Genomic DNA, 16,151 nt, shown 5'->3' with positions numbered 1-16,151 from the left:
CCTTCCCGCCTGCCGCGCAAACACGTTTTTACGTTCTCAAAACCCGACAGTCATTATTATACATCCCTTCACTTATCTTGATAGAGAAATGATCAAAAAGCACGTTCAAATTTCAGGTAAGAGGGAAAAGTACCTCTCCGTTGCTACACAACCCTCGGTCGGAAAGACGTGCTTTCCTTTAACGGTGCTTTTTGTTCTCTGCGACAACGCCAGGTTTCCTAAATAAAACAAAAATCGGCAAGATATTGAAGGAAAAACCCCAATTTAAAATTACACCTCTCATTTCTTTTTCCTGGCATAAATAATAAAAAGACCAGAACCAGAAATAAACGTGTTTGACAATTTTGGCTGATAACGAAATTGCTCTGGTTTATACACTTCCTTTTTATTTGTAAATTTTCCGAATAATATCCGTTTTGACCATGATAAAAATGTAGTAAACATGTTTGTGCTAATTGCATTAACTCCTTTAAATACTGACTGCGCTTGTCAAATGAATTTCCCAAAACACACTTCCACTGTCTCATAAAATACCACTTGCCATTTATAAGACCGATTTTTTTTTTATAATAGAAAATAACATTTATTTCTATTAAATGGAAACACAGAATTACCTGTTAGAAACAGCAAGAAGTTTGCTACATGGGAACAAAAAAGCAATTTTCTTGCAGATCACAAATGAAGGAGCCTTATTAAACCGTCATACACCATTGGCGCCAGGGTCCTACGGACAGTTACAAATATATCTACTTTCCAATGTTATATACAGATCGTAACATTTCTTGGGGTGGGAAGGAAAAGGCTTTCAATTGACAATATGTTTAATCTATATGCCTGGTAAGTATTACAATGAGCTGCCTAACCTTTAGCTTAACGTTAATACCAAGTTCACCTACAAGTTACATTAATAACTTAGATTTCCATTTTATAACATTATACACTTGCTAGTATACATATATATATGTATGTGTGTGGGAAAGAGCGTGTGTGTGTGCATACACACCCCACGACGCACCAAGGATATCCATGCTTACGGCCATAAGCAACAAAGAGTGAATCATGTCTGGACAATGAAAGTGCACCTTTATCACCATTTTAATACACCTACGCCTGTCCGCACCAGGCTCTGCGCACAACCATGGCCTGTACGGGGAAGAGGGGAGAGAAAGCCACCGGCGTCCGTCCACCCGTGCCTACCTAGCTACCTCTACACAGACGAGCTTTAGGAAGCCGCCCCCGCTATTGCTTCTCGGGGGTGTTGTTGACCATGGGCCCGTAGAGCCCGCCGGAGTAGACCTGCTCCTTGTGCACGGCGGAGCGGTCCCGCATGAGGTCGCTGAAGGCGTAGTCCACGGGGGGCCGGAACCCAAGGGTGGGCATCAGCCCGGCCGTGGAGTAGGGGGTCATGAAGGCCAGTCCCCGGCTGTGCGCCGAGTAGGCGAGGCGCAGGGGGTTGAGTCCCAGGTGGGTGCCCAGCGGGTAGGCACCGGCCTCGGCCCCGAAGTGCGTGGCGTTGGGCTGCAGGGGCGAGAAGGCGGAGCGGCTGCCCAGCGTGCCGATGGCGGGGGCCATGGCGCCGGCTATCAAGGGCCGGTGGTGGGCGGCGGCGGGGGTGGGCGGAAGGCCTTGCAAGACGCCGTCCCGGGCCCAGCCCTCCTCGGGGCCCTTCTCTGGGCCGCGGTTGTTGAGGATCTGCTCGATGGCCTGTACCACGTCCCCGCCGCAGCCCTGCAGCACCAGCTCCAGCACGCTGCGCTTGTGCGCCGGGAAGACGCGCGTCAGGATGTCGATGGGAGTCCGCTGCCGGCCGCCGGCCGAGGGCGACGGGTCCTGCTCGTCCTTGTCCGCCTCCGAGCCCGAGTCCGAGCCCAGCGGGCTGATGGAGCCCGGGCTCTCCTCCCCCTCCTTCGGGCCCTTGGAAACGGGCGAGCTCAGGAAGGACTCGCCGTCCCCATTCTCCGAGCCCGAGCCGTGGCGAGCTTCTGGGGAGGAGGTGCCGGGCACAGACTCGCCGTCCGGGGACAGGGGCTTCCCGCCCACCTGCTGCGGGGTGACGGCGCGGCTGGGCAGCAGCGTCTTGGGAAACAGCTCGAACTTCTGCATCTTGGACTCTGCGGGGCGTGGAGGGGAGAAGGAGAGAGACCATCAGTGCGGCTGCCCCAGGCGAGCCCCGCTTGTCGGCGGGGTCACCCGTCCGATGCGCCCGCAGGTCCGCGCCTACCCCCGCCCCTTCTCCCCATCTCCGTGCCCAGGGTCCCCCCGAGCGCTCACAGCGCGGCCTTACCTGAGGCGCCGGCGCCTCCCTCGCCGCCGCCCCCGGCGCAGACGGACCCGAAGACCTCGTACGCGGGCCGGGGTGGGATGATGCCGTTGGCGGCCGCCAGTGCCAGCCCCTCGGCGGTGCCGTAGAGCAGCTGGAGCTCCCGGGCCTCGTTCTCCTCCTGCGCCTGCTGCCGGCGCAGCGCCACCTGGGCCGCCATGACGCGCTGGCGCTCGGCGATGAGGGTGCACTTGGCGCACATGCAGTCCTTCCAGCGGCAGTACCGCTTGTGGCCCTTCAGCGCCGACACCACCCCGTGGTTGCGGCACCGGGCGCACTTGGGCGTCCGCGGGTACTTCTCGGCCGCCCGCAGCAGCAGTGGTGGCGCCCGCAGAAGGCTCCCGGCTACGCTCACCGGCAGCGTGGCCGCTGCTGCAGCCGCCGCCGCCGCCACCGAGCTGGGGGGCACCGGAGGGGGCGCGGCGGGCACGCTGGGCAGCTCCGACCGGAGCTCCATCTTGGCAAGCGCGCCCCGAAAGAGCAACCCACCTTCTTGGCCTCCCCCAAAGCAAACAGGGGCGGGGGACCCCCCTCTGCGCACCAGGACAAGCTCCCGGCTCTTTCAGGCGCGATCACGGGTGGGGGACACACGGAGCTCCGGGAGCGGGCGTGCAAAGCCAAGCGCCTGTCCCTCCGCCTCGCTCCCCGTCCCTGAACACCTGCACACGGCTCCGGAGTGCGGTTCAAGTGAGGGGGGCGCCGTCGGGAGCCTTTCTGCGCCCTTCTCCCCTCCGCTCCCGAAAAGCGAATCTAAGACAAGAAAATCCAAGAAAACTTAGATCTCTCTAGCCGCCTTGCTTCCCGTGCGCATCTGGGAGCGCAGCGCCAAGTCCATCGCGCAGGGCTCGATCCCGAGCTCTCCCGTCTGCTCCCCGCGGCGCCCCGGTGGAAACCCGAGCGGTTCCCTACGCTCAGCTCCCCCCTTCCCCCTGTGGCTACAACCATAGACTAAAAGCGTCCCTTCAAAGAGCAATCCGGCACCTTCACCAGCAGGATCCCTCGCGGAGGCTAAAATCCAAAGAAATCACCCAGTCTCCCGAGCAGCAGCACCGCAGCCGGGCCGAGGGCCAGGGGGCCCGTGCAGGCGGCCGCGGTGGGAGCGGGCAGAACGGACGGCAGGGCCGGAGCGGGCAGGGCCCCCCGGGAGCAGCCGCCGCCCCGCGTCGCCCGGCGCGTGCGGAGGAGCTGCGGGCAGAGCGCGCTGCCCGCCGCGCCGCGCGCCGCCACTCGCGCTATTGTCGCGCCCGCGTTGCCATTAGGCAACATTTGACAACAATGTGGCGCCTGCTATTGGCCAGGGGCGGGAAGCGCCCCTCTGATTGGCCGCCCGGCGGCGGCCCGCGCGCGCGGAGGGTCCTGGGGGGATCGCGGTGTCCGCGCGTGTGCGTGGGGTCCCGATCCGCGTGCGTGTGTGCGTGCAAAACCTGACCAACCGCTCGCTGCCTGAGAGCCCGGCTCAGTTCTCCTCTGTGTTTGGGGCTTGGTTTGGTTTGGTTTGGTTTTTTGTTTGTTAATCCAGTGGAAACGGTGTTTACCTTGCTGCCTGTTTTTGGTTGGGGGGGGGGGGGTGTGATTTTTGTTTTGGTTTGTTTTGTTTTTCCCTGGGTGTCACTTGTCAAAAGGGTGGGGGAAAATATACTGTGGAAGGTGACAATTCAATTTATGGTCTCCCCATCTCCCCTCGGAGATGTTACTTTATAATAGTAGGTAACGATGCCTCTCTCCTTCCATTTTCCCCCCTTCCTCCCTTCCTTCCTCCCTTCTTTCCTCCCTCCCTCCCTTCCTCTCTTCCTCCCTTCCTCTCTTCCTTCCCCTCTCCTCCTCCTCTCTCCCCTCTCTCACTCCACAGCTGCAGGTGAATTTCACCGGCGCTACCGCAGCAGGAGCCCGAGGTGAGTGCGATTTTCCGCGTTTCCTGCGCTGTACCCGGACAGCCCTGCCCGTCCTTCGCTCCCAGCAAGTGCAGTTCGTTCTTTCTCCCGCCAGTTGTTTGCGCGACTACATGTTCAACAGGCGCTTCCCCGCGGGGCCGATAAACGCGAGGGGCTGATTTTTGAGGAGGAGGCTGTCTGGCTCGTAACTGTATATTAACCACGGAGCTTTTGTTTTAGCATTAACCACCCGGGTTTGACGTCACGTTCGCGGGTGACGGGGAGGAGGTAGCACTTGGGCAGCTTGGCTGCGAAATAACGCCGTCTCCTTTCCCCAGGGCTCTCCCCGTTTCCCACGAGGAATCTCCATCCTCCTTGCCACTTTTTAAAGTTGTTACATGTGTCCGTAACGGGGACAGTCGCTAAGAGCGTCCCTCTGGCCGCCTCAGCATCCCCACGCTGCGAGACCTTCCCCCGCCGCCTCCCCGCGTGGGCTGCCCCGGGCGAGCTGCCGTTCCCGCGGGACCCGGGCACCCGGGCCGGGAGGAGAGGAAGCCCCGTTTCGCTCGGGACGTGCCCGCCGCTCCCTGCGCGGCTCGGGCAGCGCGCACGGCCGCGGTGACCCGCGGAACGGCCGCAGGACGAGCGGCGCTCGCTGATTCTCCGCTGTCCCTTCCCTTTTGTCACTCTCCCGTGGTTGCGAGAAGCACGATTGCAGAGCACTCCAACTTGTCAGTATTTTTATTACACACACACCCTTCTTCCCCTGTTTTTATTTTTCTTCCCCCCGAAATGAGCTCTTTCCCACACGACTTTCTGTGTGTGCAGCTGCCAGCCACTTCTCCTGATTTAGGTGTTATAACACCTTTATTTAATACAGCCGCGGAGTCAAAATATCCGACTTAATTTTATTCGCAACCAGTAATTTTATTCTCTGGGGAGAATTACTCAAACCATGTGATTTAATTTGGAATGCCTAGACCTCGATCAGAATGAGTGAGCAACATTTAAAATATTGCTTTATGTTGGCTTACCATGGATAAAATATTGTACCTTCTTCCTGGCAGTTTTGATTGGGTTTGCGGTGGGTTTCTTCTGCAAATACCTTTCCCTTTCCCCCCGAGGCAGCCTCCCGTTACCAGCAACACAGCACATGGGTTACGCTGATGCACCCGCTTCCCTTTTCTTTCAGCTTTGATTTAAATTAAAGGGCTTGGTTATCCTTCCCGTTTACGACGGATTTAAACGATATATTTTGGAAACAGATGTGTCCTAAAATAAAATAAAATAAAATAAAATAAAATAAAATAAAATATAAAATAAAATAAAATATAAAATAAAATAAAACATTAACCAGCCAGTCAAATTGCAAACGGCGGTGTAGAAATTTGAACACATGATGTGTAGCATCTCTGTCCCAAGACGTTACACACAGTTTCCGCAGACTCATGCAGCACGTCCCTCAGTGACTGTATTGCCGGAGTCAGGACACGATGTCCTAGCGCTGTGCACATCAGCACCCATTGCCTGTTTCTGATGTTTATCCGGAGTCAGCACTACCACCACCGCCTCATCCAAAACACCCAACCGTATATCGCTTTTTAAGTATTATGCTCTGTATCAATACAACATCGAAATAGCCGGGTTTTATTCAACAAACGTTTATTTCAGGAAAACGCGACGCAGCCTCAGGATTCAGCAAATACTGAGGACATTTGTTTCAAGCTTCCCTGATACACCCCGAGCATTAAACGGTTTCCCACCCCCAGACTCTCCCCACCACCCCCTCAGGGGCCGGCAGCAGCCCGGGTGAGCCCCGGAGGGTTCGCGGGCTGGGGCGAAGCCGCCGCTCCCGGGAAGGCGCCGCTCCCGCCGGCGTCACTCCCGAGCCGGGGCCGAGGCCGCTCTGGACTCGTCACACTCCTCCGCAAACCCCGGGCTTTCCGCTTTACAGCCCTGCTCACTTTCAAACGCGATCCAACTAATTTGTTGTTGATTTCTTACAAAGTGCCTGTAGAAAAGGAAAGCCTCGGAATCCGCAGTCTCACTGTTCACTGGTTTGATAGATTAGTAATAATAATCATTTATTCCCTCTCCTTATTTTCCTTTGGAAGCTTTCACTGTGAGCCTCGACAAAGCGTGCACACATTCCACAGATTTTAATCAAGCAAAACACAACGGGGCTGTGTGTTACCCCGGATCAGCAAAGCCGCGGCCAGGGCTGCCCACGGGGTACGGGCTTTTTCCAGCTTCGTCCCGGCCTGACAGAGTGTGTGAGAGTACGTGCGGGAGGCAGTGGAGGGGTTGCAGTACCACCCTTCTTCCTCCCTTCTCTCCTACTGCAATTAATTTCTGTTAGACAGGCAAAATAAAATCTTCGTTTACATCTCTGTTCTTGTGTCTTTCTTGGAGGAGGGGATGTTTGGTTTAGGCACCCACAGAGCAGCCGTGCTTCCGCTGCACGGGACGCCGCGAGGTTACGAGGAAAGAGAAATTCACTCCTCCAAACCCAGCGAAACGCAACTTTAAAGCTCCCGAGACTTGGCTCTGGGAGCTCCTTCCACCACCGCCAAAGCCAGCAGAAAAGCAGCGGCGTGGACCCAGCTCCTCGCTTCCCCGCTCGGGGCTCGCCGCGCCTCGGAGGAGCAGCCCAGGTTTGGCACAGGGAGCCCGGGGCGAGCGGGTTCCCCCGCGGCCGGAGCCGTGGACAAGCCGTGCCCAAGCCGGGCTCAGGCGGCCGCTGGCCCCGCGGAGCTCCCCGGGCCGGGAGCGCACAGAGCCGGGAATTACCGGGCACAGCGCGGTCCCCGCTTTGGGCAGCCCGTGCCCTCCAGGTGCGTGAAAAGCGGCGTCACTTCGTTACAGGAACGAAAAGAAACGCCGCGTTTCGTTGCGTGTTGTCCCTGTGGCTGCTTCATTATCCCCGGCGTGTGACTCCGGCAGCCTCCAGAAGCGCCCGGAGCCGGCGCCCGGGACTCAGTGCTCACATCTGGGTCAGCTCGGTAAAACACGACACGGTTTGTTGGGTTTTGTTGTTATTTTTTTTTTCTTTAGGAAGACACGATCTTCCCGGTGTTTATTTCTCTCCTCACTCCCATTAATTCACCTAAAGGCTTCCTGTGCATCGCTGCTCCCCTGCAAAAGTTTGAGAGGGCTGCATGCAACGGTGCCGCTCCATCTTCCCCCAATTACAGAAGTAAAATCTTAATTAAAAAGAGCCCGTCTATTGGCTGCCATGTAGGGGAAGGCAGCCACGAACGCCCGGAGGCAGCGCAGCGCCCGGAAGCATCCCGGAGAAATATAGTTCTTGATTAGTGTATTTTCATCTCGTTCTTAGCGGAAGACAGTTTGTAAGTACCTGCTAATGTTAGTGCTCTTTAAGGTTTCAATTGTTCTAGGGGGTTTGCCATTGACTTTTTCATTATTTACCTACTGAATCAAAGTAAGCAAATGCCATCTGTTTCCCTGCTGCTATCATCTTCACTTTTAATTATCCGCCCAGCAGCCTAATAGAGATGATATTAAACTAAATCTTTTTGACATTAAAAGTAATTATCCCCAAACCAATATTACAATAATGAAAATTACCCTCCCCCCCACCAAGAAAAAGGCACATTCCTCCCAGCCCAGGCAACCTCTTCAGATCCCGGAGCGGGGAAAGGTAGACGGAGCTCCCGTTAGCCCGGACTTCTCAAGTATTTGAAACATTATTAACTCCATTTCCCGGCTCCCAGTGGGGGAGGAAAAAGAGACAAGGGAGAGAGATTTGTGGAAGGAAATCAGGGAAAGTCGGGGCTCCACATACACCTGCGTGGGCTCCTGTGCGCCCGCAGCCCAGCGGCTGCACCGCAGGGCCCGGCACCTGGGGTGATGGGGACAGGGCGCAGCCTGACCCACCGGGGACCCACCGGGCACCCGCCGGGCCCGGCGCGGGTCCCGGCACCGGCTTTTAGGAAACAGCGTGTCATAAATACACACACATGCGGCCCCTCGAAGCGCTTTGCACCCTCCAACGACACCGCCGTGTGTAACGCATCGGTGTTGATGGGACGGTTCATTATAGAGACATTAGGACCGGGTTCGTAATTAAGGGGAGCACGGCGGGTCCTCTAACAGATGGTCCCTTACTGAATTACCTCTACGGAGTCATTTCACTTAGGCTCAAACTTCTCCGCCATTTCTCCTCCGATTCGCTTTAATACGAGCCGGAGCTGCGTTCCCCATTTCCTTTAGTACGTGCTAAACTGAGCTAATTTTAATTGCATGTTTCAACTTTGCTAATTAAATAGAGTGGTCTAATTAAAAGTGACTAGGGAACAGTTTTAATTCAACCCTCTACTTTTTTAACAATCCATTATGCAACAAATCCAGGGTAAGCCCTCCCTTTAAAAAAGCTACAGATGATTGAGTTTTTACACCTTTTTACACGCTCACAATGGGGAGACTTGACCCAACATATGTAGCGGCGGGGCTGGGCCCCCCCGGCTCCCCGGTGGGGCATTGGAAACGGGCTGTGCCGCCGCTGCTGCCCTGCCTGAGCGCTGCTGGACCCGGTGCCTCCCGGGGCCTCCCCGCTGGAAGTGCTGAGACTATTAGCCCAGCAGAGGTTAGAGTAGCACATCCCCGAGACAGCAGCCCGGGATTTGGGAAAATCGGGCTCTTTACACGCCTCATCTCTTCAGCAAGTGCTCATTAGGTTGTTAACCTCTGGTTCACATGAAAGGGCTATGTGATGAATCCCCTCCTGAACAAATGGGCGCATCCCCCTTCAGGCACCGAACAAAGCCCTTAAAATAACTGCACAAGAAAGCCTTTAGTTGTTACTCTAAAATTTCTTTTCTCTGAGAGCTGTGCCCATCCATACACACGCACACAGACACAGAAAGAGGGAAAAAAAGCGTGCACATACACACAGAAAAATCCCGCCCCCCCTGCCCCCGCGCTGGAGCTAAAACTGAAAAACCCGGGTTCCGTCCCCCGGGCCCGGCGCTGGCTGGGGTCCCCCGGGCCTGGCTGAGGCTCGGCTGAGGCTTCCCGAGGGAAGGGAGGGAAATCTTCACCGCTTTAGCGGAGCGGGCGGGGGAGGCAGCCGCCCCTGCGGATGGGGAAAGCCAGCGCCCCCGGGGGGGGGGCTGCGGGGTGCCTATGCCGGTCCTCCCCCGCTGCTCTCCTCTTCTCCCACCCCCCGAGGGGCCAGTGGAGTGGAATCAGAGATGGGGAGGAGGCCGCGAGCAGGAATTTCCCGTTCCTGAAGGGATCGCCCAGCGCGGGCCGGGGCCGCCCGGGGGGAGCCCGGGGCCGCCCCGCTCCCCGGCCCCACGGCGGGACCGCCCGGAGCGGTTGCCCCGCTCCCCGGGAGCAGGAAGGGCGGCGGAGCCGATCGTTTCCTTAACCACCGATCGTCTCCGTAACCAAACCCGCTCACCTTCGAAGGCGATGCTGCCGCGCACCCGCTCCCCTGTACGGGCAGCTTATTGCTAATTGAGGGATGGCCGGGAGCAGAGCCCGGCTCCCGCTTTCTTCACAGCTCTTGTACGGGTTTTAGACTCTTTAAGACCCTTTCTCCCTCCCTCTCCCTTTTTATTTCCCAGCCCCTCGGGCATGGATTAAAGTGACAGACAATTTTCCCTTCGCACCTTATTGATGGTTAAATGCACTTTGAGATAATGCGCGGAGGGCGGCGGGAGGGGGCGGGGGGTGGGAAGCGCCGCGAAGCCCCGCGGGACGCTGGAGCGGGCCCGGGCAGGCGGGGGGCGCGCAGGGCGCGGGCTGCCCCGTCCCCTCCTCTCCCCATCACCTCGCAGGTGGCTGCGGGGCCGCGGGGCTCTGCTGGGAGCCGGCGTGTCAGCGGCGCCTCCCGTGGCACAGGAAAACACGCGTGTGCCGCAGCCTCTCCGTGGCCTTGGGCCTGCGGCGTGGAAGCACACGGGCACACGCAGGTAAAGCGAAGGCAGCGGTCGGAGGCAGAATGACTCAGGAAAACCCCGCTCTGCTAATTTACTATCGGGCGCTCTGAGAGGTTCATTAAAAAGGCTCTTGTCAGCTCCCTAACGATCCGAGAGCCTTTTAATTATATTTTATACTCCCCTACCCGTCTCCTAACTTCAAACACATGGTAAAAAGGATTTGCTGTTTTGTTTCAGGTAAAACCTAATAATTAAAATTCAGACCCCGTCCCATGCATCTGCTTCCCCTTTGCCAAATGAATTGAAGGGAGAGAGAAAAGCGATTTCATTGAGATCACAGATGGGGTGCAGGTTTTTGGAAGAAATTTGAGAAACACCATTGTCCCGAATCAAAACTCTATGTCTTGCCCCACAAAGGGGGCTGCTTTAAGCCCCTCAACTTCTATGGGGCTTGTTTTTTAAACTTTAAGTGTTCCGCACAATAAGCTGCCACCAAAATGTCACAACCACTCTGATTCCAAGTGTGTCTCGCTGCAAAGGGAGCAGAAAAACGAAGGGAGCGAAGGGAAGGAGTGTAATTAAAAACCCTCGAGTTCCCTCATGCCCGCTGGGGCACAGCGGCCCGACGGGGGCGGGGCGGCCGGGAGGTGCCCCCGCCCGCGGCAGCGGCACCCCCAGGTGCGGGGCGGGTCCCCGCATCTGCCCGGCCCAGCTCCGCACCTCGGAGCGCTTCCATATTTTGGGCGCTAAATTGTTTCATCAGCCGAAAGCAGGAGACTAAGCCTTTTATTTTTATTCATGATCGTGACAGCCCCAGTCGGATTTGCCAGAGGATCCCCCCTCCATGTTTGTTGCCCTAGGAGCTCAGGAGCTTAACAATCCTGCCGGAATGCGATAGATAAATACAACTTACCTCGTTAAAGACACATATTGAGAGTGTTTGCGGAAGGGCGGGAGAAGAGAAACCTTCATCAAAAACCACACGCACTAAAGGGGAAAAAAAATCTTGTATTCTTTTTAGGGCTAACATGCGCTATTTAGTGGGGCCCTTACGCAAACACAGACTGCTCTTAAGTTAATGACGGAGCATCCTCAATGTACCGCGGCACGTTCAGCCCCGTCCCTGTGCCGCGCCCGCTGCCACCAGCCCCGCGGGAGCGGGCGGCGCTGGGGCAATGCCAGGGCTTCCGGCTCCATGTGCTGTGTTTATTTGATTTATTTATTCTTTTTTTTTCGCCGGTAATGCCCAAATTTTTCGTGTGCGCCCCCGCGCCCAGCGCAGGGCTGAGCGTCTCCGCCCACGCCCGCGGGGAAGGGCACACGCCGCCGTCAAACGAACGGCAACGAGCGGCCTCGCTCCCGCTCATTTTTGGATCCCACCTTTTAATCCGCTTTAAAACATTTCTGTTATTTTTTACGGCTGGGGAGGACGGCGCTTTCCTCCGCGGCTGTGCGGGCAGAGCGGGTAGCGGTGCTCGGCTGCACCTCTGCGCCCCGCGGCCGTCGCTGCTCCGCCCGCCGCCCCGGTGCGGGTTTTCCGCTGGCGGCTTCTCCCCATCGCAGGCGGGGCTGCGGGGCGGCTGCTGGGCGCGGGCGGCTCCCCGCGGCGCCGGGAGGCGTTTCCTCTCTCCACCCTTTCCTTTTGCGCCGGCGTTTTCAGGGGGGAGCTCGGCGGCCCCGAGGTGCGAAGGCGCGGTTCGGCACGGCCCGCCGGCTCCCCGCCTGGCGCTGCGGCTGCGTCCCGGCCTGTGCCGGGGGCGGAGGGGGTGTCCCGCTCCCCACGGGGCCAGTCCCTCGGTGGGACGGGCAGGGCGGGCGGTGAGCGGGTGCGGCTGCGGGACACCGGGCGGGCCACTGCCATTTCCCACCGCAGAGCGGGAGGACAAACTGCCGGCCGTAAATCTGCCATCGGCCACCGGCGCGGAGCTGAGGGACGGACAGGCAGCCGCTTTCCCAGGATCTGGAGGGAAAGGTGCTGTTAAAACGAGGACACAGAGAACCGTTAGTTCTCGGGTACGAGCCATGCTCTCCCACTCAGCACTCGGTACTACCGAACGGTTATTCAAAGCGGTTGAATTTATGGGACACAACAAGTTATCACCGCAGGGTGAGGGGGAAACGTGAGGTTGAATAAGTCGTGTAAGCTTCTTTATTTTACTTTGGCTGAAGAACCGCCGCGCTTTCTCCTCGCAGCCCTGGAGATTTTCGTTGCCTCAGACGGGACAAACTGGTCGCCAATAAATCCTCCAGCTTCTCCTGGCGGTTTGTGCTGCAGCAGAGCCTTTTTTCCCTTGGGACAGCACGCAAGAATTTATCATGGATTTTGAGACTAATATTACAGTGGATCTATGTTTAAATATATTTTCCCATGTAATTCCAAGTCTGGGTAATATTTTCTTGTAAGAACAGGGCCTCTTTTTCATTATTAATAACAATATTTTCCTCTGTAAAATAACTCATTTCCCCTCTAGCGAGGAGGAGGAGATGTTATTCTGTGGTGCTTAAGCAGTGATACAGACTGTTACATTGTACGGAGTCTTCAGCCTCATTCGGTGCTTAAAAACCATACGAACCTTACATACTTTATTAATAATTATTAGTCCTTTTTCCTAGTGGTGCATAAATAACCTGAAAATCCACCTCTGTTGGAGATGAGTGGATTGCCTGCAATGAAAAATATCTGTGATTATGGCAACGGGAAGATTTGTATTTTTTAAAGTCCACATTACACTTCGAGGGGCATTAATTCCACTTTCTCTTGGAAGAGAAATTCCTTGCTATAAATTAGAATAGGCAAGTAATTATAAAAATAATTAATTTTTATAATGTTTCTAAAATAATGAGAATAATAATGTATTGGAAGAAGGATTCCATTAGCAGCTGGAATTTTAAACACAAAGATCAGACCTAAGCTAACATTTCAGTAACATCACTTTATTCTTGGACAGTACAATTCCGTTCTCCCACCGTGCTCTGCTCTGGCCGCTGTTTACGAGCCCGATTCTTGTCCTGCGGCGGCCGCCCCCTTCGCACCAGCCCAGCGGTGCAGACCTCATCAAGGGAGTTTAATTGGTCTCCTGAGGATTCCGGCTGCTTATGGGCAATGATTTTACTACGGATGGCATAAACCACCACGGTGCCTCTCGGTGCCACTGCCGTTCCCGCGCGGGGGCTCGGCTCGCGTGCGGTGCCACCGGTTGTGCTGTGCCGTTTCCTGAGAGCCGCAGTGGATAAGGATGTTTTACAGTACTTGGTACTTGACCACAGTGAATCTTAAAGCAGGCACTAGATTGTGGGATCCAGTGGCGCAGATCTAATTTTTATTTCCTTTGTTATTTCTGTTATTAGCAGCACAGAGTTATCAGATCACCACTTTGATTCATTTTGGAAAACGATGATAATTTCATGGGGAATTGGTTTGATTCCAGAAGCAGACGTCAGTGGCAGCTGGATAAATCCCAATAAAACTAGTGGGGTGTTCGTAAAGCCAAATCAAGGATTCTCAAAGGGTTCACTGGTTAGAACATGTGTCCTGTTGAATCTGGCATTTTTGATGGATAAAAGACTGCTCGTGCATCGCGATTCCTTGATGACAAGGAGGCAAATATGATAATAAGCATTATCTGAAGGAAAAATACAGTTGAAAACATCTGAAATACAGGGAACGTTGAAGAATGCTACAGCTGCCAAAACGTAATGTTCACATGAATAAACTGCACATTTGCCTTGCAATTGCTCATAAAACGAAAGGAGGGTTTTGTGTTTACCAACACTTGCCAGTTGAGAGCATTTAATGCTATTAGTACCTGTGTGTAAAACCACTTTTCATATGACTAGGGAAGACTGTTCAGGCCATTTTCACTCGGAGTTTACCACACCTCACAAGGAGTCACAACACTGAAAGCCTCAGCTCACCTTTGGTTCTGTGTTAATCTCCACCAGCCCCACGACGTCTCGCTCGCCCTGAAAACGCGGAAGTGTTCTTCAGCCACCCAGTGTTCTCTGTAATTCAAGGTTATATTAAGTTCTAAAACACCCCTAGATTTTTTCAGTTAGATCCTCAAAACAATTGATTAACTTCCTCTGTAGATAAGTTCATTTGCAATTGTCACTATAATATCCCTTCTCAATTGCTACCACATTTTGGATACGGTTGCTTTTCCTTACACAACACAATTCCTAATTAATCAGGGCATATAGACCCAGAGAAAACCATTTCTACATACATATTAGGATAATTAAAACCTTCTAAAATGGCTGAAACAGAGTGGGAGGTATCTGGGTAAATTCAAAAAGACAAGATCATGAATAGGGTGTTGTATTTGCAAGGTATGAAATACTTATGAATGGTAGTAGCTCATGCTCATGGGAGCTGGGACAATAGGTCAGATAAAACTATAGGCAAATGATAGAAAAGACATTTCAAGGTAAACGAAATCACACTTACATTCACTATTTTATTAAAAAATCCCATCACCATAGCAGTATTTCTCCTTAAGAAGAAACCTGCATGAAGAGGAAGATAAGGAAGGGAAATTAAGCCACAGAATTGTAATCAGAACTATTTGAGGACACTTAGATCCTCAGCATCCATGTACATCTCACCTGAAAAGCCTCAAGAAGGCCCTGAGCAGCAGCGGAGCCACGAGAGTCCCAGCGATGGGGCGACTGAAACACCCCAACGTGGAGGACAGGAAAGAACACGGGTGGGACAGCTGGAGGGACAGCCGGAGGGACAGCTGGAGGGACAGCTGGAAGGACAGCTGGAGGGACAGCTGGAGGGACAGCTGGAGGGACAGCTGGAGGGACAGCTGGAAGGACAGCTGGAGGGACAGCTGGAGGGACAGCTGGAGGGACAGCTGGAGGGACAGCTGGAAGGACAGCTGGAGGGACAGCTGGAGGGACAGCTGGAGGGACAGCTGGAAGGACAGCTGGAGGGACAGCTGGAGGGACAGCTGGAGGGACAGCTGGAAGGACAGCTGGAGGGACAGCTGGAGGGATAGCTGGAGGGACAGCTGGAAGGACAGCTGGAGGGACAGCTGGAGGGACAGCTGGAGGGACAGCTGGAGGGACAGCTGGAGGGACAGCTGGAGGGACAGCTGGAAGGACAGCTGGAGGGATAGCTGGAAGGACAGCTGGAGGGATAGCTGGAGGGACAGCTGGAGGGACAGCTGGAGGGACAGCTGGAGGGACAGCTGGAGGGACAGCTGGAGGGACAGCTGGAGGGACAGCTGGAGGGACAGCTGGAAGGACAGCTGGAGGGATAGCTGGAAGGACAGCTGGAGGGATAGCTGGAGGGACAGCTGGAGGGACAGCTGGAGGGACAGCTGGAGGGATAGCTGGAGGGACAGCTGGAGGGACAGCTGGAGGGACAGCTGGAGGGACAGCTGGAGGGATAGCTGGAGGGATAGCTGGAGGGACAGCTGGAGGGACAGCTGGAGAAACAGCTGGACCGGTAGCAGTGCTGTTGCTTGCACCGCGATTGGCGCTGCTGCTCGCACCAGTTCCAGTGCTGCTGCTTGTACCAGGACCAGTGCTGCTGCTTGTACCGGTACCCGTGCTGCTGCTTGTACCGGTACCCGTGCTGCTGCTCGCACCGGGACCAGCACTGCTGCTCGTACCGGGAGCGGTGCTGCTGCTGGTATGGAGCTCGGTGCTTCGGTGCTTCGCAGCCCAGCAGCTCGGGCAGCGCAGAAAAGGACACGTGTGAAGAGCAGCCTGCGCAGGGCTCGTGCTCAGGTTGCTCTGCAGCGTCTGGGGCAGGGACTTGTTTCTCTTCACTCACAATATAGGAAAACTTCAGTGTAAGGTAAAGTTCACTGACAACTGGAAGACTCAGGAGAAGGCCACCATCACCGTTTCAAAATAGAAAAGTATCCTGTGCAAACGGTCAAATGTTGGAAAAAAGGACTCGGCCCTTACACGACGTCCAGTCCCGGCGCCGTGAGCCCTGAGCCGGGCCCAGCAGAGCAGAGCTCAGCTGCCTCGCACAGGACCTGCAGACATCTCCATCCTCAGCATCTCCACCAACCGCCCCAACCAGCTGCTGCTCCT

At 55.3% G+C, this 16,151-nt stretch overlaps 2 protein-coding genes and 1 long non-coding RNA gene across 3 annotated transcripts; 1 reads left to right on the top strand and 2 right to left on the bottom strand.

Annotated features, from left to right (window-relative positions):
* Positions 1–364: 364 nt before the first annotated feature.
* Positions 365–3,554, bottom strand: DMRTA2 (DMRT like family A2). The gene is made up of 2 exons (XM_065071402.1): positions 2,285–3,554; positions 365–2,111 (listed from the first exon to the last, which is right to left on the bottom strand). Exons 1-2 carry the CDS (start codon positions 2,775–2,777, stop codon positions 1,240–1,242), a joined length of 1,365 nt encoding a protein of 454 aa, XP_064927474.1. The 5' UTR covers positions 2,778–3,554; the 3' UTR covers positions 365–1,239.
* Positions 3,555–3,729: 175 nt separating this feature from the next.
* LOC110365591 (uncharacterized) lies at positions 3,730–6,575 on the top strand. The gene is made up of 2 exons (XR_002425226.2): positions 3,730–4,212; positions 6,306–6,575. It is a non-coding gene; the product is annotated as an uncharacterized LOC110365591 (long non-coding RNA).
* A 3,178-nt stretch (positions 6,576–9,753) lies between these two features.
* Positions 9,754–15,954, bottom strand: LOC135580073 (keratinocyte proline-rich protein-like; the record flags this gene model as incomplete). The annotated part of the gene is made up of 1 exon (XM_065071406.1): positions 9,754–15,954. A coding segment is annotated over one exon (1,242 nt), but the record flags the coding sequence as incomplete, so codon positions are not given.
* Between the last annotated feature and the right edge of the window lie 197 nt (positions 15,955–16,151).

This window comes from Columba livia, chromosome 8 (genome assembly GCF_036013475.1).
Source record: "Columba livia isolate bColLiv1 breed racing homer chromosome 8, bColLiv1.pat.W.v2, whole genome shotgun sequence".
NCBI lineage: Eukaryota > Metazoa > Chordata > Aves > Columbiformes > Columbidae > Columba > Columba livia.
The sequence above is the reverse complement of the archived record's forward strand: the minus strand, read 5'-3'. Positions and strand labels throughout refer to the sequence as shown.